At 36.4% G+C, this 26,658-nt stretch overlaps 1 protein-coding gene across 2 annotated transcripts; it reads right to left on the bottom strand.

The window, feature by feature from the left end:
- Positions 1–381: 381 nt before the first annotated feature.
- Saal1 (serum amyloid A like 1) lies at positions 382–23,666 on the bottom strand. 2 transcript variants are annotated; one of them, XM_046438289.2, is made up of 12 exons: positions 23,495–23,666; positions 22,086–22,199; positions 20,860–20,943; positions 17,721–17,800; positions 15,463–15,522; positions 15,214–15,329; positions 14,561–14,741; positions 12,023–12,105; positions 11,745–11,933; positions 6,325–6,521; positions 5,051–5,143; positions 382–3,926 (listed from the first exon to the last, which is right to left on the bottom strand). In XM_046438289.2, exons 1-12 carry the CDS (start codon positions 23,627–23,629, stop codon positions 3,834–3,836), a joined length of 1,425 nt encoding a protein of 474 aa, XP_046294245.1. In that variant the 5' UTR covers positions 23,630–23,666; the 3' UTR covers positions 382–3,833. The 2 variants fall into 2 exon arrangements, with proteins under 2 accessions (XP_046294245.1, XP_046294246.1); XM_046438290.2 differs by having other exon boundaries at positions 6,325–6,518.
- Between the last annotated feature and the right edge of the window lie 2,992 nt (positions 23,667–26,658).

The raw sequence follows: 26,658 nt of genomic DNA, 5'->3' as shown, positions 1-26,658 counted from the left end.
TCAGGAGACTAAGGCAGGAGGATTGCAAGTTCAAAGCCAGACTCAGTAAGGGCAAGGCACTAAGCAACTCAGTGAGACCCTGTCTCTAAATAAAATACAAAAATGAGCTAGGGATATGGCTCAGTTGTTGAGCGCCCCTGAGTTCAATCCCCAATAACCTCCAGACCCCAAAAGTATAACACTATGGCACTAAAACATATGTGACATCAACAATGAGATAAAGATAATAATTCTTACATACTTGGTTATATACTGATAACCCTATCAAGTATTTGTGTTGGTTTCAACTGTTTTGAATTCAGAAATATTTAATATTATAATAATTTGATTCTTATGTGAATAGCATTATTCATAATTAAACTCAGGCTTAAAATCATGGGGTTTGTTTTTAAAAAACTTTAATAGAAAATCTCAAACATACAAAAATAGAGGAAACAGCAGTGTAACAGACCCCCATGTAACCATCACCCAGCTACAGCAATTCCAATTCATAGCCAATCTTATTTCACTTATCCCACCTTCCTTCCTCTTACCCCTATTTTGAAGACTATTTTGAAGCAAATCCAAGACATCATACCATTTCATTGTACATACATGACCGTTCATAATGGTTCTTGGATTAGATCTCACACTAGTAACAAAAATATCGGAATGGATCTCAAGAGTGATACTTACTTATTTTTCCTTCCTTAAAACTTCTACCAAGAATATAGAAAAGATTAAAGTTGCAAAGTGGTAAAAGATATGTTCATATAGAATACATTAACCCTAAATTACAGAAATCTATTCCTTGAAAAAATAGGATATTGATAAGGTTATAAAGAATACTAGTTAAAACAGGCAAGATAATCTATAATCTCAGCATTCCTTTTCTTTAATTTACTCAAACACAGCTCTACACCATCACTATAGCTCAATCCTGTACAACAGAAAGTGATGTTCACTTAAGACTTAATGATTTACTTCAGAGGTTGTTCCTTAATGTCTACAGTTAGTTTCTGCATGCACATCATTAAAAAAAGTTTGTGTGTATGAGTGTGTTCACATGTAAAAGTATACATGTTGAGAGGTGCCTTTTAAACTTTTCCTCACTTAAAATGCCAGAGTTATCAAGGTGAGTAATTCAAAAGTAAGGCAATAGGAAATTAAAGACAGTTGGAAAAGTTCTTCATCTAGAATGACGGATCAGCCAAAAAAAACAAGAGTTTAATAATATCCCATTAACTGAAAGGGACAAAATATCTTCTAAAAAGGCAGAAGAATATGTCTTCTTTTTTTATTATTATTATTTTTTTTAGTTGTAGGTGGACAAAATATCTTTATTTTTATTTATTTATTTTTATGTGGTGCTGAGGATCAAACCCAGTGCCTCACGTGTACGAGGCAACTCTCTACCACTGAGCTTCAACCACAGCCCTGGAGAATATGTCTTTTTTAAAAAATGATTTAAATACTTTGAAAATCTAATTCAAATTTAATTAGAAACAATGACACCACATATAATAAAGGCTAACTCAAGTTCCTCTCAATTTTTTCCCTCTCCTCCTACAAAAAAGTGTAGGGAAAGAGTGAGTTTCAATTTTATTTGTACATGTACTTTCAAATATCATATTTATGTTCTGGAGAACCATCATTCAAAATACCACTGCAACTGATTCAAATATAGAACATTGTAGTGAACTCTTCAGATCATGTAACATTTTAAAAGTTTATACTGAACTATTATTATAATTTACAGATTTAACAAATGTTCAAATGTATCAAAAAATACTACGAAAGCAGCTTATAATGTTATAATAGAAAGAAATAATAAAGAAAATAGGTCAGGTCCAAAGTAAAAGAAATGTGAATCAGAAATAACACATCCTACCTTCCTATAAAATAACCCATTTTTTTTCCCTCTATAACTCATCCTCTGGGTAGCACTCTCTTCCTCAGAACCCCCAAGCCTTGTGTTCCCCCCCTTAAAACATGTTTTCAGGAAAGCAATATGAAAGGTATATGCACTAAGGAAAATAAAGCCAATAATTTCAAGTGTTACTTTTATAGGGTATTTGCATCTCAACCTTATATTTAAAGAAATAAAACTGGAGTTTTAGCATTGGCTAGCAGGTCATTTCACTGGTGCCTCTGAAACTTCATGTTAAATAAACACATTCAGTCTATCAATAAGACCAGCCCTCAGGACATACAAACATAAAGTAAACCTACCAGTTAAAAGTTTCAACTCTAAGATTTTAATTTTATGGTCTCATTCTTTTCAACAGTGATAATTCAAACAATAAAACTTCCTCCAAACTGGAATCAGTCTTCTTTTATCAATAAGAGTTATCTCTGTGTTTTATCAACAAAAATCCCTCAAGGAAAGTAAACAAAGTGTAAGAAAAGACCACTACCTTAAAGATTCTAAAACAGGGGCTGGGGTTGTAGCTCAGCGGTAGAGCGCTCACCTAGCACATGTGAGGCCCTGGGTTCGATCCTCAGCATCATATAAAAATAAATAAATAAGATAAAGGCATTGTGTCCAACTACACCTAAAAAATAAATATTAAAAAAAAAAAAGATTCTAAGACAACTGTGGAATGGGCTTTAAAAGCTAGCTTTATTACTCATAACTGATATTTTCTTTAAATCTATTAGAAATTCCACTTTTTAGTATCTGAAATAATACAAACTGGATGCTTTTTTAAGCATAGCTGGTTGATAGTACCTGAATACAATTCATTCATTAGAAAACACTATACAGAGTAATAAAGTGTGTGTGTACAGCACAGTTTGTAAATCATCAGAAGCTACCAACTCCCCTCAATCTTAATTTTTTTTAAAAAATCTGAATTTCCTCAAGCGAATCACTTTCTGAAATTCAACTACTGGAATAATGCTGAAAAAAGAAATTGGCTAATATGCTTTTATCACAATGTCAACATTTCTACCTTCATATGTCCAATGTAGGAAAATAAAATTGAAATGTAACAAAGGTAAACTAAGAGCAATAACTGCTTTTGAGTAATTACTAACAGTTTGGAAAGGAATCAACACAAATTACTTTCACAAAGTGGCTAAAATATATTTACATGTTATAGCAAAGACCATCAACTGGCTATCCAAGCACCATTCATACCTCCCTTCTTTCTTACTATTCTCTCCTACATAGACTACAAAGAAAAAATTTTAAACATTTACAACTAGGAATGACCATGTGATAAAGAAGGCCAGAGAGGGCTATCCTTTCAATACAAAGGATAAGACTTGCTAGAGGAAACCCCTTTGCCTCTTTTTCTTTCTGAATGAAGAACCCTTAGCCATGAAACAATAAACATGAATATAAAGGTATACATGTCTCATGGAAAGATAAAAGGAAGCAGTGTCCCTGAGTTACTTCTCAGAGCTGGACAGCCCCACTCTGAACTTCTTATTGCATAAATACACAAAATACATAAAAGACTTAAGTTACTAATAAGAGTTTTCTGTTACTGCAGCTGAATGTACTTGTAGGGGATACCAACACAAAATTCTCACATAAAAATCAAAGTAATAGTTATGAAGAAAACCTTACCAACCCCTCAAATATTCTTAGAAGAACCTCAATGGTAAGTTTGTATTTTTGCTCTCTTCAACTAAAGATAAATAACTCATAAGCAATATTAAAAATAGAGGGAGGTGAAGTTCAGATTTTAATACCAAATAATTGAGGTAAGTCTAGAGAGGAAGAAGGGCACAACACTAGGCAATTGTGTCTAGTACCAGTTTTATCTAATATTTCCTTTATGTCAATTTCAACTATGAAAAAAATCAAGTTTATTTCTTAGACAGAAGAAATTCCAACTCATTTTTCAAGCCTGATCCTTCAAAGTTGGGAAGCTTTCCTGCAGGTCATCAGCAAGGACATTATCGACTTCATGTAAGATTTTAATGAAGTCCTCCACCTGGGAGTCAAACAAAAGAATCAAATAAATATAGTGAGAAAAACGGTGATTGAAGATATTCTGACTATAAAAAATGTTCTACCCATGGTTTTCTAAATAGTTCAACAGACAGATATGTTGATGAATTTCCAGATGATATCACGGTCCCCCGAATCATCATGAAGGAAGTGACTATACCTAACTTTTTTATTTATTTATATTTTAATTCTTGAGCTACTACTTATCCTCCTGCTGATTCCCCTTTAAGGTTCATTATTATGTCGGGCGCAGTGTTGTACACCTGTAAATCTAGCACCTCAGGAGGCTGAGCCAGGAGAATCCAACATCAGTCTCAGCAATTTAGTGAGACCCTGTCTCAGAATAAAAAATAAAAAAGGACTGGGGATGTGGCTCAGTAGTGCCTCTGGGTTCAATCCCTGGTACAAAAAAAAAAAAAAAAAAAAAGTCCATTACTATAGTTTATTAATATTTTCCTTTTCAACATATTTCTGCATGCCTTCCTTTTGTACTTATTTTCCTTTAAATTTTTCTATTTAGAAACTGCCTCCAATGGTAGCAAATGTGTTATTTGAAGAACATAAAAACAGCTGGGCAGAGTGGTGCACACCTGTAATCCCAGCTGAATGTACTTGTAGGGGATACCAACACAAAATTCTCACATAAAAATCAAGCTCAGGAGGCTCAGGCAGGAGTATCTTGAATTCAAAGCCAGCCTTAGCAAAAGCAAGGAACTAAGCAACTCAGTGAGACCCTGTCTATAAATAAAATACAAAAGGGAGCTGGGAATGTGGCTCAGTGGTTGAGTGCCCCGGGTTCAATCCCTAGTATTCCCCCCACCCCCCAAAATACCAACTCTTCATAAGAATCTTACTTTTGCTTAATACCTATGCTTTCTACTTTATAACAGAAAGAGACAGCATAAATTCCATGTTGATTTCTTCCTAAAATCAGAATTACACTTAGGCCAGTACTATGAATTAGCCAGTAGCCATCTTCCTGACAGGGCATTAAATCATGTGATGTGTACCATCTTTTTTGACAATGGCCTTGAAAGATGAAGTCCTTCTTGAGAACATTTAGTAATCCTGTGAAATACAGACCCCTATACTTTTACCCATACTCACCACAGGACTATAAAAAGGAAGGAGGTTTTGAAATGCAGAGGAACATTTCTGTTTGCTTAACTGGCCCTCCTTTAGCCCCTGAGCCACAGTCTCCTAAAATAAATAAAAGATTTACTATCAAAAAATGAAAAATTCTTAAGCTTTATTTACTAAAAAAATACAAATCAGTATATATAATTACTTACTGATCCTATGGTCATTTCAAATGTTGCAAACTGAACCCAGCTTCATCAAAATTTTTATATAACCCAAACACATCTCCACTGTGGTCCTTATTTTAATGGCGGGTACTACCATCCACCCTACTGCACAAACCAAAAACCTGGGTACATCCAGGACTTTTCCTTCTGTCCGGCTACTAATTCCCCCCAAGAAGTGATCAATTCTACTCTGCTAAACCTTACCCCATCACTCCTCTCCATTCACACTTCATTGTTTAGGCTCTCATGATTTTTCAAATTATTATTATTATTATTATACTAGGGATTGAATTCAGGAGCACTTAACCACTGAGCCACATCCCCAGCCCTATTTTCTATTTTATTTGGAGACAGGGTCTCACTGTTGCTAAGAACCTCGCCATTGCTGAGGCTGGCTTTGGACCCGCAACCCTCCTTGTCTCAGCCTCCTGGACCGCTGGGATTACAGGGATGCACCACGGAGCCTGGCCAGAATATTCTTGAAGATTATCAACCTTAAGATCCCATCAGTTGGTCTCCTGGCCTCCAGCCTCAACTCTCTAATTCTTCCTCTCTATTGCTTTGGAGGTATCCTTCTGAATTGATCATATCACTTGATGCTTAAAAAAGACTTTAGCAAGGGCTGAGGTTGTAGCTCAGTGGTAAAGCGCTTGCCTAGCATGTGTGAGGCACTGGATTTGATTCTCAGCACCACACATAAATAAATGAATAAAATAAAAATAACATGCATGAAATCCTGGGTTCAATCCAAGCACTGCAAAAAAGCAGCAATAAAGTTCACAGCATTATGCAAACCATACTTTCATTTGCTGAAAAAAAAAAAAAAAAAAAAAGCCAGGCACAGTGGTGCATGCCTGTAATCCCGGTGGCTCAAGATGCTGAGGCAGGAGTATCACAAGGTCAAAGTCAGCCTCAGCAACTTAGTGAGGCCCTAAACAACTCAGTGAGACCCTGTCTCTAATAAAATATAAAAAAGGGCTGGGGATGTGGCTCAGTGGTTAAGCACCCCTGGGGTCGATCCCTGGTACCAAAAATAAAAACAAGAACAAAAAACCATGAATACTTCTTTCCTACCTTTGTTAATGCCTGAAAAATATTAGAAAGAAATTCACATGAAATATCCTTTAAGATTTTCAAGTGGAAGTCATATTGGGTTGGATCAGACTTTTTATTTTCTTCTTGGTTAGACTCTGCAGAGTTCTCTAGTTTCTTCTGACAATCTTCCATATTTTGTAACACCCGAATTAGGCTGTCAATCAGAGGAAGATCTACTGTACAAACAAATAAAGAGACATGAAATTAGCCAGTTTGGTTTTTTTTACTCATTAAGTCATACATTCATACTGAACTACAGATACAGTAGTAAATAAGATTGCTAAGGCATCAGCCTTCAAGAGGCTTATGTCTACATACCTTCACATAAGTAAATAAATAAAATAGATCATTTCAGATTTTGGTAAATTCTATGAAGGAAACAAAAGGGAAATATAATAAAGCAGCTCAACAGGGGAACTTCTCTGAAGAGTTGATACTGAGAACTAAAGGATAAGAAATGTTAGCAATGCAGAAAGCCCAGCAAAATATCTCAGAGGAACAGAGCAAAGACCCCAAAAAGAAAATATCAGGGAAAGTCTGAAAAGCAAAATGGAAGCAAGTATGACTCTGGGCTAGTGAGCAAGGGAAGAGTAGCACAGAAAAAGGTTAGAGAGATAGGAAAGAGCCCTACAACGCAGGGTCTTTGAGGACACAGTGACAAAAGAATATTAAGTTTAAGTTTTAACATCATAAAAATCTTAGACAAAGCTCTTAAATGCTAAATTTTATTAAATTAAGCAGAAAAATTCAGTCTAATTTTTAAAGACTGAATAGTCATTTTAATTAGAATACAAAAAAAACTGAATATAAAAATAAAGCTTATATTCAGGGGCTGGAGTTCTAGCTCAGTGGTAAAGCACTTGCCTCACAAGTGTGAAGCACTGGGTTCAATCCTAGCACCACATTAAAAAAATAAATAAATAAATAAAAAATAAAGCTCATATTCAAAATATATATTGTACCATCAACATGCTAAGAGATCTCATGTAGATTCAAACACTGATTCTAACTTCACCATTTCTGCTTAATAATTATAACTGGGGGGAAAAAAAGAAAGTTTTCTACAGCACTGAAATATCAAGTATATATCAAGTATACTAATTTGAAAAAAATCTAATTTCCTATCCAAACTTAAGTCATTTATGTACAGTATATGGAAGTGACTTTTTAAAAACTTAGCAACCAGGGAAATCTTATCTTTTATTACTCAATTCAGTGTCTTCAGAACACCTCTCTACCTGGCTGCTTTATTATAGTTCCCTTAGATCTACTCCTACTTCCTTATATTATCACCAACTCAAAAGCCCAATTCTTATTCCATTATTTACCTGTAGGTCACATCAATTTATACCAAGCCCTATCTCTGCAAAACCACTATTCAAGGCTGGGACAAGACAAGGAGAAGATTTTAATCAGCGGCTTGGAGTTAAAGGAACATCTTTATACTTTCTTCACCGATCATAAAATTTTACACAGTTTTGGGGTGGCTGCAGCAAAAAATATCTAGTCCTATTAACAGCACAAAAGAGGTTCCTACAAAAATCAACAGTTTTTCCATACGACAAAAATCAGGAAAACTTCATGCACAATAGCTTAAAAAAAAGAAAAAAAATATATTTATGAGTAAGCCTAACCAAAGAGGTGAAAGATAGACATCTACAATGAACATTATAAAACACTGAAGAAAGAAATTGAGAAACACACTAGAAAATGGAAAGATCTTCCATGTTCACGGATAGGCAGAATTAATATTGTTAAAATGAGCATATTTCTAAAAGTGATCTACAAATTCAATGCAATACTCATCAAAATACCAGTGATAGTCTTCACAGAACTAGAAAGAACAAAAAATCCAGAATAGCCAAAGCAATCCAGAGCAAAAAAACAGCAATGCTGGAGGCAACACAATAACTGATTTCAAATTATCCTACGGAGCACAATAACAAAAAAACCAAAAAACAAAACAAAAAAAAAACCATGGCATTAAAAAAGTCAGAGGAATGGAACAGAAGATACAGAAACCAAACCACATGGTTAATTCTTTTTTTCCCCCCACAAGGAAAAAAAATGCATTTTATTTAACCACCAACTGCCACACATTTAAACAGATATAACTAAGATGATATTAACTCTTCCTATGTGGGATACATTGTAAAATATTCTGCTCTGTTCTTTAATTAAAAAAGAAAAACTCGGTAAAAAGATATTGTAAACCACTAATGTCACTACCCTTAATAACTCTAGAACATTACCAATTCCAATTTATAATTTGAAGAAATTTATTGTCTTCCTCCTTCTTAGAATTAGCCCATGATAGTATTCTAAGTACTCAGAGGGGAAAAAACCCAAAAACTATGGCCTTATTTCCCTGTATCCAGTTTGGACATGGTACATGCTTTCCAACGTGTGTTTCAAGCACAGACCTTCCCAGGCTAAAAAGCAGAGAGGATGATTTGCAACTATGTAATAATACATGTCCCTATCTGTATTGCACATTTTATTGTCTTTTTTGCATACATTATTTCATTTGAACCTGGCAACAACCCTGTGAGGTAGGTGAGGAAAATAACAGGTTCACTTTACACATAATAAAATAAAGTCAAATAAACATGGGGTGGGGGGGTTGCTTTTTTTGATGCAGGAAATTCAACTAGGGCCTTGCCCCATGCAAAACACATGCTCTATTAACCTCACATATTTTTAACATTTACTCCTTATTTTTACATTATTGATTCAACTTTTTGTAGGCTACAATAATAGACCTAATTCCAAACTTACCAAGCCAAACTCATGCTCCTCTATCAATAAAAATTTATGGCCACAGAATATGAAAAAAAATATATACATATATATATATGCAATATTTTGTTGGTTCTTGTGTAATGGAACAGATAATATGAAAGACCCTAATGGCCAAGAAAACTGAAGTCAGAGGAAGTGATATTTTTTAAAATGTATTAATGGAAAAGGTCCCTTTCGGCTTCTACTTTTATGAGAGTTCAATGGACAGCTTTAATGCAGATAATACTTGAAGCATTTGAAGAGGTCCTAATTCTTTTTTTTTAGTTGTAGTTGGACACAATACCTTTATTTTATTTATTTTTATGTGGTGCTGAGGATCGAACCCAGGGCTGCATGGGCTAGGCAAGCACCTTACCACTGAGCCACAACCCCAGTCCCAAGATGTCCTAATTCTTGATGTGGTTATCTTACTCAACTTCTGAATGCATAATGATGGTGAACCATGGTTTTCAAAACCTTGCTACTTGCTTTCCCAAAGTGCTAGGATTTGAATGCCACAATACAAACTGATTCATGTTTTTGCCATTAATTGGAGTTCTTTAAATGAAGTCTGTGTCAGTGTCCATAGATATCAGTGCTCTGCAAAAGCTGCTGAGGGATTCAACATTCCCAGTGACCACAGAGGCCAAACCCCACCCACAACCATCTGATTCTTGAAAAAGATGTCAAAAACATGTTGGTGAAGACACCCTCTTTCATAAGTGGTGCTATAAAAAACAGGACATTCATATATAGAAGAATAAAATTAGATCCTTATCTTTTACCCTATACAAATGTCAACTCAAAATTGATCCAAGCTGGGCACAGTGACACACACCTATAATCCCAGCAGCTTGGGAGATGGAGGGAGTTCAATGTCAGTCTCAGCAAAAAGTGAAGTACTAAGCAACTCAGTGAGATCCTGCCTCTAAATAAAATACAAAAAGGGCTGGGGATGTTGCTCAGTGGTTGAGTGCCCCCGAGTTCAATCCCCGGTATCCGGGGGGAAAAAAATGGAACCAAGACCCACGTTTAAGGCCAGAAACTGAAACTATTAGAAGAAAAAATAAAGGGAGCACTTCAACATGTAGGCACAGGCAAAGACTTCTTGAATAGGATTCCCATAGCTCAGGAAATAAGAGAAAGAATAAATAGAATGGTATCAAACCTAAAAGCCTCGATAGAACAAAAGGAAACAATTAACAATGAAGAAACAACCCACAAAATGGGAGAATTTTTGCTAGCTAATCATCTAACATAGGATTTAATACCCAGAATATGCAAAGAACTCAAATGAACAACCCAATCAATAAATGGCAAATGAACTAAACAGACATTTCTCAAAAGAAGTACAATATGGCTAACAACTATAATAAAAAAAAAGGCTCAACATCTTCAGTTGTCAACGAAATGTAAATTAAAACTACACTAAGATTCCATCTCACTCTAGTCAGAAAGGCAATCTTCAAGAATACAAATAATAATAGATGCTAACTAGGATTAAAAGAAACTCTTATACACTGTTGGTGGGAATATAAATTAGCATAGTAACTATGGAAATTAGTGTGGAGGTTCCTTAAAAAGATAAAAATATTTAACTACTATATGATCCAGTTATACCATTCCTTAGTATTTATCCAAAAGAATGAAAGTAAGCATACTTAGATACACATATACCTATGTTTATAACAGCACAACACAACAGCCAAGTTATGGAATCACCCTAGGTGTCCACCAACAGATGAATGGAAGAAAATGTGGTATATAAACCCAAAGAACTTCTGTTCAGCCATAAAGAACAAAATTATGTCATTTGCAGGAAAATTAATGGAAATGGAGGCCACAATTTTGAGTGAAGTAAGTCAGATTCATAAAAGTATTGTTATGTTTTTCCTCATATATGAAAGTTAAGGGGGGCGAAAAGGATGCCATGAAAGTAGAGGGTGACCATTAGGGTAGAGGGAGAAGATGGGAAGAGAAAAAGAAAGGTAGGGGCAGTACTGGGGAGTAAAATCAATCAAATTGCGATTTCATGTATGTGTGAATATGCCACAATGACATCCCCTATTCTGGATAACTGAGCTACACCAACTTAAAAAAAAAAAAAAAAAGTTTCTAGTATGATAAACTTTCTCTATAATTTTCAAGGAAAGATTAAGAACATCAACACTCATTAAGGAAACTACATATGATAAAAAAAGCTAAGCATATTTGTAGCAAGATTAGTTTTTCTCTCATTTCACATCAAGTCAAAAGAAATAAGTAAGGTTATAGAAGATATAAGCAACATAACAACTAACAACTAAACTCCAACATTTAGATTCCTAACTCAGCCTCTCTCCTCAGCTTCAGACTTTAAATTGTCAAATCAACGTCTGCACTTGAACATCTAAAACTTAACATGTTTAAAACCAATCTTCCCCACCTAAATAAATGGCAATTTTTTTGGACAAATATGTTAAGACAGATTCTTGACTTGCATTTAAAGGAACAAAAATATACATATATTTTTAATGGGGATAAATGGGAGAAAGAAATCAAATGAAGAACACACACAGGCCAGGTCTTTAAAAATATAACAGGTTGCAATTTAATTTAGTGAATGACGCAATACCTGCCTTTTTCTGTCTTTAGATGTTCTTGGTCAGCCTGTGAAGCATAGATGGCAGACAACACTGAAAAAATAGAGGCTAGCACTGTTTTCTGTTCTTGCAATATGATGGGTGGGTCATCAGACTGGCAGAATTCGTGGCAGACCAGGTCAAAAAGTAAAGTCCAAGTGTCTTTTCCAGTATCAGGACACTGTACTTAATAAAGAATATAAACAAAGTAGTAATTTAAAAATAAAGAAACTACTAAATTAGTAGCTCTAATGCATCCCAATAAACCATCTTACCAATTGCTTGAATTCCATCATCCACTGTGGTAAGCAACTGTAAGATATGCATGTAAACATCAAGCCCTTCTGGGTTTTCAGAACTAAATACAAAAAGCAAAAAGCAGTGCATCAATAACTTTATTGTCTAGGGAATTTTATCTATTCATTCATTCTACAAATATTTATTACACTGTTTTAGCCATTGCCCTAGGAGCTGAGGACAAACAGTTTCCTATTTTATCCTCAGTTTTTAAATGCTCATTAGAACTTATATTATAATGGGGAAAGAGTAAACAAGCAAATATGTAATATAATCACACAAAGGAAAAGAGGTAAAATTCTTTTGGCTATGTCCCACAAAAACAACAATGCACAGACCTGCTAGACAATGTTTCCATCACTGTTTTCTTTTCAAATAATCAAAACAAAAAAATAACTGAGACATCTTTTTTTCTTACTAAGGATTGAACCCAGCAGTGCTTTACCACTGAGCTATAATCCAGCCCTTTTTATTTTGAGACAGGGTCTCGATAAGTTGTTGAGGATCTTGCTAAATTGCTGAGGCTGGCCTAGAATGCACAATCCTCCTGTCTCAGTCTCCTGAGTCTCTGGGATTACGGGTGTGAATCACTATACCTGGAAATAACTGAAACTATTATAGTATTATAATATTATAACTATTATAAAGTAAGGTCCATTGCACTAAGTATTGACAATGTTCTTAAAACTTCACAAGGTTATCCTAGTTCCATAGCCGAGTACAATAAAACCCTTAAAGCACAATTCTTATAAACAATTTGTTGTCTCAGAAATTAAAAGTGTTGGTTCTTCAACAAAACAATAAAATGAAAAGATAGTGAACAATTAAAACAATAGTTCAGCAAATGTTTATTTATGTACCTAAAATCTTCAGGCACTATGTTAGGGGCTAGGAAGACAGAGATGTTTAAGATGTTACCACTACATTCTTAAAATTTATTGTTTAATAGGCAGGAAGAAAATTAAAGCAGTAATTATAATAAAGTGAAATAAATTTAGCACTAGAAGAAATCCCAGGTGCCAAGAGAACACAAATCATGTATATTTCATTTAGTCTGGAGGGTCAGGAAGGTATCTTAAGAGAAATGACGTTTACACAGAAACCTGAAAGGGTGTTAATATGTTTGAGGTAAGAGGAGACATACTATGCAAAGGCTCGGAGTCAGGAAAACTTTGTTCAGTTTGAAGAATTGAAGAAAATTTCACATGGCAACACAGAATACAAGGAACCAAAACAGAAAGGCATTTTTCAGGGCCACACACCATGTTTTTTTAAAAATATGGACCTTATCCTAAGAAGGGCAACTGAAAAGTTTGAAGAATGGCAATGAGATGATAAATGAGTAATTTGCAAAGACAGCTTTAAAGACTAGTCTTGGACAGCTAGGTACAGTGGCACACACCTATAATACCAGTGGCTTAGGACGCTGAGGAAGGAGGATCGTGAGGTCAAAGCCAGCCTCAGCGACTAAGCAAGATCCTAAGCAACTCAGCAAGACTGAGTCTCTAGATAAAAAATAAAAAAGAGGGTTGGGGATGTGGCTCAGTGGTTAAGCGCCCCTGGGGCCAATCCCCAGTACTATAAAAAGATCAGTCTGGGAAGAAGCAATCCCTAAAACCAGGAAAAACAGGTAACAGAATGTGGCAGTTGTCCAGGTGAGAGACACAGAGCCTGGCTGGCACAAATGGGATCCCGGAAAAAGTCAGGACCATGACTTGAAAGTTGACTGGTTGTAGAAAAAGAGTGGGGTAGGAAGAGTCAGTAGCTTCACTATTTCTTCAACATATTCAAAGAGGATAATAACTGCATCATTTACTGATTGAAAATACTAAAGAAGCAGATTTGGAGGAAGAATGAAAAGTTTAATCTTCACTTAGTAAAGGACATAAAATTAATAGCTTTTCATGTGGCCTAAGAGCACTAAGAATACAATAGTAACCACTAAGCAGATTAATAGCTGCTTATATAAAATATCAATTATTCTAGTGACTAATAGTAAATAGTTTCAGTGACATGTAAGAACTAATAATTTCTCATGGCAAGACAACAAACTGCCCAAATCAATCACCTTTCCAGATTGGTGTACCTACAAAAGGGGCAAGGAACAAGAAAACAAATGTTGATAACATTAATGGAAATGTTTTGAACAACCAATAAAAAAAAAAAACAAAAAAACAATAATGGAAGTTGTTAAATGTTCAATGTAAAATGAAACACAAGAAAACCTTTTCTCTTTGATCTAAATTACATAAAATTGCTGGTGAAGTTAGGAAAGTAACCACAATTATTGCTCAACAATCACCTATAACTAGATGATATTAAAACAAGTATTTTGAACCATTATGATTCTTGCAAAGAATAAATATTCTGCCACCCCAAATATTGGTAGGGAATCAAACCTAACGAAGACTATCTGTACACTTCATCCTATCAAAAAGAAACTAAGACTTCTATATCTAAGGCTACTTCTAGCAGTTGGCTTTTCCAGAACATTTTGCACAAAAAAGCTCACTTACCGTAATTGTTTGGCAGCTTCAAGTACACAGGGCACAATCCTAAATACTGGCTGCTCTTCAGAATCTTCCTGGAGTTGGCCCAAAGGCTGAGCAACCCCATTTCTAATCCATTCCAACATTAGTTTCTCATCCAAATCAAAGAGCTTGTCCACAACCTCCCCCACTTTCACCAGCAAGTCAACTGAAGAAAATAAAACAAGTATTGAAATAAAAATGAGAATGTTGCAGGGCTGGAGTTGTAGCTTAGAGCGCTTGCCTAGCAAGTGTGAGGCACTGAGTTCGATTCTCTGCACTGCATATAAATAAATTAATTAAATAAAGGTCCATCAACAATTAAAAAAATTTTTTTAATGTTTAAAGCAATAAGGTTAAGCAAAATTCGTAAAGCTATTCCAAAAGACATATCTTGCCAAGACAGTACTTATTCTAAGGGTGATCTGTTTATCTCTTATGCTTAAAATGATTATCTTCCTTCAGTAAGCAGAAAATTTATCAGTGTCCTGGGAGTTTCAGAAGCAATTTTACTCCTTAAATCAAAAAACTTTTTCTTGCATTTAGCCTTTTTAAAAACATGACTTCCAGAAATAGTAACATGTTTTCCTAATAATTAAATGTATTCTAAAACATTTTTTCTAGATTACATGGTGACTTACCATTTGTTGAGCTTGACATGATGAAACAAATGCTATCATAAATAGCTGGTTGTTCTCGTATCCTTTCAACCCAGACACTGGCCACTTCTGTCTGGGAAAGGCAAGTAAGCAACAACCTACATGATAAATGTCAACTTAATGTCTATCTTCCAAAAACAGTATAGGAAATTTAAGAATCAAGAATTAACTCTATTTTCCTAGATTCCCTTATGGGTGATTTCATGGAACCCACAAAAAAGAAAAGCATACCTGCTTGTTTCCAGCAGAGTAGGCGGGTCTGAATCATACAAACAGTGCAATAACACTTGCCTACAAAACAAAAGTCCATATGCTTCACATCTCTCATTTCAAACATCAGAATTTTCATTTAATTTTTTAAACATTTTTACTATGAAATAAAGCATATATGCAGAAAGGCTATTAAAATACAAATCTACAGTCAATGAATTATAAAGGAAATGTTCATGTTTATTTTTAAGTTATTAATTTTTTAAAATATTTTTTTAGTAGTTGATGGGCCTTTATTTATTTATTTTATTTATGTGTGGTGCTAAGAATCGAACCCAGCATCTCACACATGCTAAAATGTTCATGTTTCCAAGAAAGAGAAGAATGGTGCATATCCATGACCCCTATGTATCTTATTCTGAATCAGTTCTCTTTCCCATCTAGAAAAGGAAATACCAATTTTTCCAGCAACCAATTCCTGTTCTACAGTTTTATTGTTTTATAGTTTTTAGTTTTGCTTTTGAACTTTATATGAAAGAAATTATATATTTTTTTCCTTAAAAAACTTCATCTATCCATCTATTTGTCTTTGACACATAATTGTACATACTTACAAGGTACAGTAGGACACTTCAATGCACATGTACATATTCTTAAGTCCAAGTTTTGCTCAAAATCATGTGTAGGAAATCATGGAACCCACAAAAAGGGAAAAGCATACCTGCTTGTTTCCAGCAGAGTTGGCAGCTGTTCCTTTAAGTCACTGCTGCAGAGCATTCAGTTGTATGAATATATCGTAACTTATTTTTCCAGACTACTGCTGATGGACACTGAGTCTATTTCAATTTGGGGTTATTTCAAACAATACTTCTGAAATAATGTTTGTGTAAAGGAGTTGGGGGTATAGCTCAATAGCAGAACACCTGCCTAACATTCATGAGGCCCTGGATTCAATCCTAGCTCCAAAAGATGATAATAATAATGATAGTATATGTGTATCCTAATGTACATGTGCAGTTTTTCTTACTACATACCTATGAGTGGCATTCTTGTGTCATAGCATATGCATATCTTCCAATCTGACTAGAAGTACTCAATTGTTCTTTTTCTTTTCTGGTACTGGGGATTAAGCCCAGGGGTACTTAACCACTGATCCACATCCCTAGCCCTATTTTTTATTTTAAAGCAAGGTCTTGCTAAGGTACAGAGGGCCTCATTAAGTTGCTGAGGCTGGCTTTGAACTTGTGATCCTCTTGCCTTCGCTTCCCAAGTCACTGGGATTACAGGTGAGTGCCACTGCACCAGCCTTGGTCATATGTTCTCAAACTGAACAAATTCATATCCCTTTAGCAATATAAACTGTTCTATACTAATTTTAAGATAAACATTAATTGAATTTAAAAGACATGTTAACATTTTTCATTATCAGATTTTTGATAGGGAATGCTAGAGACGAAATGCAATCCTGAGACATCTACTCCATGAATGATTATAAATTAGTGAGAAATAAATACTTTGAACTAGTATCTTAAATCTCTCCACACCTCGAAGACAAAAACCAACTTTTTCCAGAGACTCAGGTACTTGCATCCTATGATAAACTTACATAACCCCATCTCTGTCAAAAACTGTCTAGAACAGTCTCCTTAGCCATTTTGGATACAAATTTCTTTTAGATCCTGAATAACAGCCATGTACCCTATATTGAGAAAATGAATACATTCATCAAATTTAGCATGTAATTTCACCAAGGTTTCCCCCATTGAAAAACCTTCTGCCGAAAACTTTCCTGGCTATAGAAGAGAACTAGCCTCCAAGCAGAAATACGAAAGCCTTTAATCACAGAGTCAATCTTTTATCTTCTAGTCTGTTGGTAAGTTCTGCTCCCTGATCTAAGTGAAAGCTCTCAGAGTGACACTGTTTAACAAATCTAGTTTCCTAAACTCTGGATCTCTGGAGGCCTTGCATTCCCTATGCCTACATTGTTTTAGATTCTGATTCACTGCCCCCATCTCCAAGTTTGACCTCATGGATCCTTCTTCTGGCCTGCTTACATCTGCACTCAGGTCCCTTTGATATTCATAAAGAATAAACTGGCTTAACTCCTGAATCATGCCCATATGCAAGTGTGGAAGTCCTTAGCTACCATTAACATGCAATGAAGTTCCTGCAGCATGTTCATCAACAACATTATCTTTCACATTTTCTCATCTCTCATTTCCTTAGGGATATAAAATATGAATCCATTTTTAAAATATAATTATTATGATAAGACTTACCCAAGATTTTTATCACTGCTGATGGACACACATATCTCTTGGAAACAGGCCATATTACCTAAAATCCCCACACAGATTTCCTGCCAAAGCAAATTTCACAGGTCACAATGGTTCTGAGATAAAAAGACATATACAAAAAAAAAAAAAAAACCCTATTTATTAGCACTTATTAAGACCAGCCATTACATGTTATTTCATATAATTTATGAGGTAGGTATTACTATTATTCCCATCCTTCAGATAGGGAAAGTCAAGCAACATTCAACCAGTATTTCTTCCTGCACACCTCAGTAGTCAAGATGCAAAAGATTAGGGCTGTGATGGATGAGGATAGTGATGCAGGCATGGAAAAAGATGAAGATAAGGAAGACTCTCAGAGTGAAAGCAAAAAAATCTATTGGAAAGTAAAGGAGAAAGCAGTTGAACATGACTCATAGATTTCAAGTTGCTTCATTTCCCCAGAGATTGATTCCATTAACAGAAAAACTGAAAAAAGAAAATTGTATAAAAGGACACAATGAGTTCATGCAGCACAGTATACTTGCTAGAACATGAGATTTGCTCAGGGGGTTTGTTAACAATACTGACTTCCAAGTCCCATCTAGATCAACTGAATCTGAATGTCTAGCACAGAGCCTCAGAAGTTAATGTTTACCAAGCACACCAGGTGGTTTTTATGATCAGGTAAATGTGATAATCACTGAGTTAGAACATATGAAATCTGGGATTAGAAAATGCAGCATGCAAGTAGAAAATGCCTGAAGAAAGTTAGAGATGTGACACCAGTTACCAGATGGAAGTCAGGTTTTTTGAACCCACAATACAGAGCTGTAATATACAAGTGTAAAATGAGGAAACGAATATTAAAAAAACAAAAGACTGGGTTCTGGATCTAAGAAAGAGTTCATACCCAGGGTACAGAAAGAAAGCAGCCAATGAAAGTGACAGAAAAGGGCTGGGGATGTGGCTCAAGTGGTAGCAAGCTCGCCTGGCATGCGTGCGGCCCGGGTTTGATCCTCGGGATCTCACACAAACAAAGATGTTGTGTCCACCGAAAACTAAAAAATAAATATTAAAAAATTTCTCAAAAAAAAAAAAGAAAGTGACTGAAGAGGTCAGAGACCAGAGAGGGCAAGTGTCACAGAAGCTTCAGAGATGGAGTGTTTCAATAAAATGTGGGTAGTCAAATGTCAAGAAAAGATTAAAAGAGAGTAGGGACAGAAAAAAACACATACTTCCCTTATAAACTAATGACAGAACTTCCAATCAAACACCAAGTACCATAGTGCTGGCCACTCATCAGAATAACCTAGGGAATGTCAAAAGTTGCTGCTGAGTGGCTGGGTGCGGTTGCATGCACCTGTAATCCCAGCAGCTCCAGAGGCTGAGGCAGGAGGATCACAAATTCAAAGCCAGTCTCAGCAAGGGTGAGGTACTAAGCAACTCAGTGAGACCCTGTCTCTAAACAAAATACAAAAAACAGGGCTGGGGATGTGGCTCAGTGATTGAGTGCCCCTGAGTTCAATCCTTGGTATTAAAAAAAAAAAAAAAAGTTGTTGAGTGCAGCATGCATGGAGATACAGCCTGAATGACAGGATTTTTAAAAATTCCTTCAACAAAGCTTCTCAACCTATGATTCTGCTGTAGAGCACTAGTGTCACTTGGAAGTATATATGAACCCTAACAAAGTCGATCAGAAACTCGGGAGGTAAGCTCAGCAATCAGTGATCTGGGATTGAAGAAAGTTAGGAATGTTGCACCAGTTTGAGAACGTGCTAAAGTTTGAGAACCTGTGGTATTTGGTCTCAAGACAATTACTGCTGTAGTAGGCTGTGGCTAGAAGACACATTCAACAATATGACTAATTCCTGAAAGGTGCCATTTCTGACATGTTTATTTCTTAAATAATTATGAGTCAATATATTTAAGATAGAAAAATTAAGAGAAATAACACAAAATTGTCAAATTCTTCTATTAGTATAAGGATCCAAGGAAATACTGGTTCATCAGTACCCAATTCAGGTAGAGCATTTTATAAGATAAAAATTTTAATTCAACATTCAATTCATAAAAATATTCTACAGAATTCCATTCTTTGAAATCTCAAAGAAAGAAAAGCAATTCAGTAATGTGTTATACTGGAGTCAGGCCTAGATTCAAATCCCAACTTCATTCTTAATTAGTTTTGTGGCCTTGGACACATCTTAACCCGAGACACAGTTGTCTATAAAGTATGCCTCATAGGAGTAGTAAAACCAAATGCTCTGTAAATAATAATTATTTATAATTAAATTATTCAACAAATACATCCATCATATGGATAGCACATGGCAACTTAAATGGCAATAAAGCACAGGACATTTAACATTACATAAATAAAGACCTCTCATTTAGTTTTTATCTATTATTCTTAGGAATTTACTATCAACAATAACTACTAAGATCTTACTTATTTGGAAAGGCATGGAAGAAAAAAAAAACTACTTTGAGTAACTGATATGAACACCGAGAGGAGACAGAGGGCACACAAAGAGATGGCCATCACAATAAGCTGGTGAGATGGAATGCAGACAGACCTATCCAAATTAGGACCATCTAGACAGTAGATTTTTTTTTTGGGGGGGGGGGTGTGTGCCAGGAATTGAACTTAGAGGGACTTGACCGCTGAGCCACACCCCCAGCCCTATTTTGTATTTTATTTAGAAATAGGGTCTCACTGTGTTGCTTGGCACCTCACTTTTGCTGAGGCTGGCTTTGAACTGGAAGGTAGATTTTATGCTAGAAATATGATTCAGGTTCAGATTGTGGAAGTCTTAAGCAATAGGCTAAGTTTAGAATGGCTCTTAAGCAATGGAAGCTTTTGAGTGAAAAAGAACAATGAACTGAGAAACAGGAGGTCCAGGAACTGTTCTCTGTTTGTCACAAATTAGCAGCATAACATAGTTATATCTATCTAGTTTCTACAATTGTTAAATGAAACTATTGATCTCCCTAATCCAGTCCAAATCTAAAATTCTATGGCTCTAATAATTTTAAGTAGTACATTACCTAGTAATGTTCAATAAACATTTACAGACTGATATTATTGGTTTATAGACAGTAAGAAAATCAAAGTGAAAAAAATGAAATGTATACTTACTCTTAATCGAGGACACTTGGATCTGGCCAGTACTCCCATAAATATGTCAGGAGCCTTAAATTCTTGGAGAAATAAAGCCACATCCTATAAACAAAAATGAATGTTAACTTGGATGCTGAATATTCTTCTTTAAACTCCATAGCTAAGGCAACTATAAAAAAATTTAATTTCATATATACTACCATTAGGACACAAGAGAGAAAAAAACCCACAAGTTACAAGGTTAGGTGAGGAACTGTGGCAACAGATAAAAGCAAGGTTAGAAAGTTTTTGTGGTATTTGGTCTCAAGACAATGGAATAATTCCATAAACAAATCTAAACTCACTGTGATACTCTGGAGAATTGTCCTCCTTTTATTCTGCCCTGATTATATTTACATATCAGGAATTCTCAATAACTTAGTCAAACACACTTGCTAATTTTGTCAGAAGCTAATGTTAAAGGAAAAATCCTAATTCCTATCCTCCAAGGCTTAAGACACAATAAAGGAAACAGGTGAGAACAGCTATTGGGTCATATTAAAAAATCAGAACTTGGGGGTTGGGGTTGTAGCTAAGTGGTAGAGCACTTGCCTAGCATGTGTGAGGCACTGGGTTCAATCCTCAGCACCACATAAAAAATAAGTAAATTAAATAAAGGTATTGTGTCCATCTATAACAAAAAACATTTTTTAAAAAATCAGAATTTGTATTTTCAAAATTCTCAGTAGAAAAAATTCTGATCACAATATAATTATAAGAGTGAGTTTGCTTAGTCTACAATGCCAAACAGGGGCACACTACACAAACCTGGAGTGGACATGTGATCCCAAAAAGGCCAAATCCTGCCAAAGAATGTGAAATGCAATAACTAAATTAGTTAACTATGGAAGGTGGGGATGTGAATTGTTAAAGAGTCATATGCCACACAATGATGTTTCAGTCAGTGACAGACTACCTATAGGATGATGGTCGCATAAAATTAATTGTCTAGTGATATCATAGGTATCTTAGTGGGTTTAAGTACATTCTGTGATATTCACAGGATAATTGCACATACTTTCAGAGACAAATTTTTAGCATTCATAGCTTCTGGGACTATTCCTTGAACCATATATTCAAGTAACTACAGACACTCAAGAAAGCCTTTGCTCAGAGAGTGAAGGACTGAACCTATTCTAAAAATCCACTCACCACCTTCTCACCTAAGAGTCTGAAATTTCAATGTTTCATCTCTAACCTCATACCTCATCCATTGACATATCCCATACTCTGCAAATTTCATTCTCCATTTCTTCATCAAGCTCCATCTGCTGCTCCTCATCATCTGAGCCAGATTTGGTGTTTTGAGGTCTAACAATCTTCAAAAGAAAAGAAAAAAATAAAAATTTTCTATAGTACTTCGTAACTAATATATCCCACAACCACTTAAAAGTCCAGAGACTCTCCTCAAAGTATCTTCTCTCACAAACATCTTGTTTTAAAAATTAATGCCTTGGGTAGTTCTATTCACTCAACACTTATGGATCAAATACTGTTGCTAGAAAACTGGGATAAATAAGATGTAATCCCTGCTTTCATGCATTTTAGGATTAGTGGGGATAAGACATGTAAATTGATAGTCACAAAAATTTTATGACTCAACTGAATTATGAACTAAGAGTTGGAGTAGGACCTATGATGGACCAATTACCTATTCCTGAGAGAAGCTGGGAGTCACTCCTTTTAGGAGGTGATATTTTAGCTAAATCTTGGAGGGAAAATAGGAGTTTGTCAGGTGAAAAAGATAAGAGCATTCAGAGATAAGAATCAGAGTTAAGAAAGTGCCTAGCATTTGGGGAATGGTGTACAGTTTGCTGTTGATGGAACACACTGTACCATGAGCAGAGAAGCCTGGAGAGGCTGCAAAAAACTCTGGATTCCAAGCTAAGAAATATGCATTTTGCTTCAACAGTCAAACAAGAACTAAGAGGAGTAGCAACAACTTTTTTTGTGTGTGTCTTAAGGAAGATTATTCTGGAAGCTGTGTAGAAAAAAGACAGGAAAGGACACAAATTGGAAGAGGGGAATCTAGTTGAGATGCGGAGAGGAAAAAAACCTTACATTTACTGAGTCTCCTATAAGCCAAAAACCATGGTGGGCACTCTATGATCATTATGTCACTTAACCTATATAAAAACTCTATATATGATATTATAGATATTATCATCCTATTTTATAGAAATTGCCTGAGAAATCAAAGTTCTTGGTGGTTAGGTGACTTGCCCAAAGAAATACAGTTAGTAGATGATGAGGCTACATCTTTGACATCCATTTATTCTACAAAAAAAGTCCATGAATCATATAAATTTTAAGGCTTGGGCTTCAGAAATGACGATGGGGCTGGGGAGCATAGTTCTATATCTTTGGAGAACTTGAAAAATTACGGTAAGTGCAAACGTCCCGACATCCCTGACACCAAACATTTCTTGGCGAAAGGCGCACCAAAGTGGCCCCAGGCAGTTTGCGGGTCAGCTGAGGTTGTGAGGCGCCATTTGCCGAGCGCACGCTTGGGAAGGGGTCGTCGGGGGATTTGGTGGCTCCCGGAGCCCGAGGGGCTGCCAGCTACCGGGCCGAACCACCTGAGGGGCAGCCCCAGCGAGCGCGATTTCCACACCTGGATGAGCCCGCTGAGGACGCCAAAGAGCCAGTGTTTGCTGTAGACCGTGCTCCCAATGCAGTCCCCTCCAGCAGTCTCCTCATGCTCCTTCTCGTCCCGACTGGGAGGCGGCGGTGAGGGGTTACGGTCCATGACTGAGCGCGCCGACAGCGCCCGGGAGCCGCGCCGGAAGCCGAGGAGGAGAGGAAAGGTCTCCTCACGCTAGAGGGCCCAGCGCGCCTGGCGCGGCTCCTGACACAGCGCCCCCTGCTGCTCGAAGCCCGCCCGGCCAAAGGACCCGCCCAAAAAGTGGAATGTGACCCGCCGGACTCATGATTGTTACTTGTCACCCTCTCTGGACCAAGTATTCCGTTTCTCCAGGAAATTTTAGTCTGACTGGAGGAGGGGAGGAAGAGAATAGGCCAGTGTTTCTGATACAGACCCGAATCTTGAACTATCGGACCTATTCCACTTGCCTTCTCTGATAGCTAGAATCATCCATCTCTCTCCACCGTTGCTATTCTTAAAAGACATCCATCCATAATTATTCATTCCTCTCTCAGGTGTGATTGGATTTGCAGGAAAGACAAAAGTCGACAGCAAAAATGTCAATATTCCAACTCCTTCTCAGCAAATATTTTACAGCAGCCATTTTAATTTTTAAAAAAATATTTTTAGTATAGATGGAACATATTTTATTTATTTTTATGTGGTGAGGATCGAACCCAGTGCCTCACTTGTGCTAGGCAAGTGCTCTACCACTGAGCCACAACCCAGTCCCCCCATTTTAATTTAATGAAATTAAATTTATAAGTTTCCACATGTAATTTCAAAAATATTAATATAATAACCTAACAATTAGAGGACATCAAATTAATTTAAAATATAATGTGTGAGCCCCGCGCGGTGGTGCACGCCTGTAATCCCAGCAGCTGTGAGGCTGAGGCAGGAGGATCAGGAGTTCAAAGTCAGCCTCTGCAACAGCAAGGCGCTAAGCAACTCAGTAAGGCCCTGTCTCTAAATAAGTTATAAAATAGGACTGGAGATGTGTCTCAGTGGTCAAGTACACCTGAGTTCACTTCCCAGTACCAAAAAAAAAAAAAAAAAAGTGTGCATTTTAATATACTGTTTCCCCCCTTATCCACAGGGATATATTTTCCAAGTTCCCCAGCAGATGTATTAAAATGTAGATAGTACCAAATCCTATGTATATCATGTTCTTATATACATGCATACCTGTGATGAAATTTAATTTATAAATTAGGCACAAAAAGAGTAGCAATAATAACTAACAATAAAAATAGAACTATTATAACAAGATACTGCTATAAAAGTAATCTAAGTGTGGTCTTTTTCGCAAAATATTGCTCCATATTCACCCATTTTCTTCTTGTGGTAATGTGAGATGACACACTGCCTACAAGGTGAGATGAAGTGGGGTGAATGGCATAGGTTTCATGATACAGCATTAGATCATGATGTACGGGTCATTTGAATATAAGTACTGCTATCTGAGACAGTTGATCTAATAACCAAGAAGAGTAAAAAGTGACTAAGTAGTGGATTGCATATATGATGTGGATACACTGGACAAAGGTGTGATTCACCAGAGTGGAACAACTTTATGACACTACTCAGACTGGTGTATGATTTGAAACGTATAAATTATTAATTTGGGGGAATCTCCATTTAATATTTTCAGGCCACAGTTCACTACAGATAACTGAAAATGCAGAAAACAAAATTACAGAGGGGACCCTACTGTATTTTAAATACTCAGGCACAACCTATGCTAACAATTAGAAAGGACAAAGACCAATAGTATTTCTGAAGTATCAGGAGGCATAAATATCACCCCAGAAACCATACTGCAGGGAGAATGCTTCCCTCACAGAACTGTGGGGAGGACTAAAGGAGTAACCTAAACCCTGGGAGAATTTCAAAGAATGTCACTGTATGAGGGATGCCCACTGTCCTCTTACTAAACTTGTCATGTCTTTGGCCTCATGCTGTTCCAAATCTAGGCTCCACACAAATGTTCAGTGTGTCTTTTGGGGTTCCAGGGCATGGCAGCCAGAGTTCACACTGGCCAAGTCATCATGGTCATTCTCACCGTATTGCAAAACAAGGAACATGTGACTGAAGCCCTACACAGGGCCAAGTTCAAGTTCCCTGTCCACCAGAAAATCTGCATTTTAAAGTAGTGTGGCTTTATCAATTTCAATGCAGATGAATTTGAAGATAAGGTAACTGAAAAATGGTTCATCTGGAATAATAGTAGTGTCAAATGCATCCCTAATAGCAGTCCCCTGGGCTTCTACTGTGCAGTGCTATGATTTCTTAATCATACCCATCAATAAAACCTACCTCCAATCAACTACAACAGCAAAAAAGCAAACAACAACAACAACAACAAAAAAAAACCAGGTACCTCTGGTAGCAGTAAAATCAAAAGGATTAAGATTATAATCTTTGTAGGATCTACAAAAGCACCAATCAAAAATTGCCACCAAGCCCTGTAAATAACAAACCTTCCACAGAGTCTAGTAATTGATAGAACAAGAGTGTTATAATAATCATGGGCTGGGGTTGTAGCTCAGTGGTAGAGTAACAGCCTAGCATGTGTGAGGCCCTAGGTTCAATCCCCAACACCACATAAAACTAAATAAACAAAATAAAGGTATTGTCTCCATCTATACCTAAAAATATAATTTTTAAAAAGAGTGTTATAATCAATTCAGAATCTCAGGAAGGAGACATGGAATTGTGTGCCCAGATGCCCTTCAAGGAAAGACTTGCCGCCCAAATATAGGGGGTGAGTCAGCAGCCTGCACTCAGTAGTCAGTTCCTTCAGGGTGGCCTCAGCTGCAAAGAGGTCCCATCCTTCTCAGAACAGCCCTCATGTGGTTACTGAGCAAGGCAGTTGAGGGAGATGGGGGATGTGGTACAAAGACCTAGTTGGTTCAACCTAATGTTGAACAACCTGGAGGCAACGCTCCCACCCAGGCTCCCTGCCAGGTTGTCAAAGATGCACAATACTTCTACTGCTTCTCTCCTGACTTTCCTTGTACTGGTGTTGATCCCTAATAAGCATCATGGATCCTAAACCCTATGCAGCATCTGTATGCAGACAGCACAACTAGAAAATTTGATATAGCTCATTCCTATACCAAGGGTTACCA

Source organism: Marmota monax, unplaced genomic scaffold (genome assembly GCF_021218885.2).
Source record: "Marmota monax isolate L192 unplaced genomic scaffold, Marmota_monax_Labrador192_F-V1.1 WCK01_AAM20220418_F8-fsc00061, whole genome shotgun sequence".
Classification (NCBI taxonomy): Eukaryota; Metazoa; Chordata; class Mammalia; order Rodentia; family Sciuridae; genus Marmota; species Marmota monax.
This window is presented reverse-complemented; position numbering and strand designations above follow the sequence as displayed.

Bases quoted from the DNA above. Each gene is read 5' to 3' on its own strand.
- Saal1 (XM_046438289.2), bottom strand. From the start codon at position 23,629: ATGGACCGTAACCCCTCACCGCCGCCTCCCAGTCGGGACGAGAAGGAG. The intron at 22,200-23,494 runs GTGTGGAAATCG...TTTCTTTTGAAG, and splicing joins TCCTCAGCGGGCTCATCCAG to ATTGTTAGACCTCAAAACAC. The intron at 5,144-6,324 runs GTAGGAAAGAAG...TATTTATTTTAG, and splicing joins TTTTTCAGGCATTAACAAAG to GAGACTGTGGCTCAGGGGCT.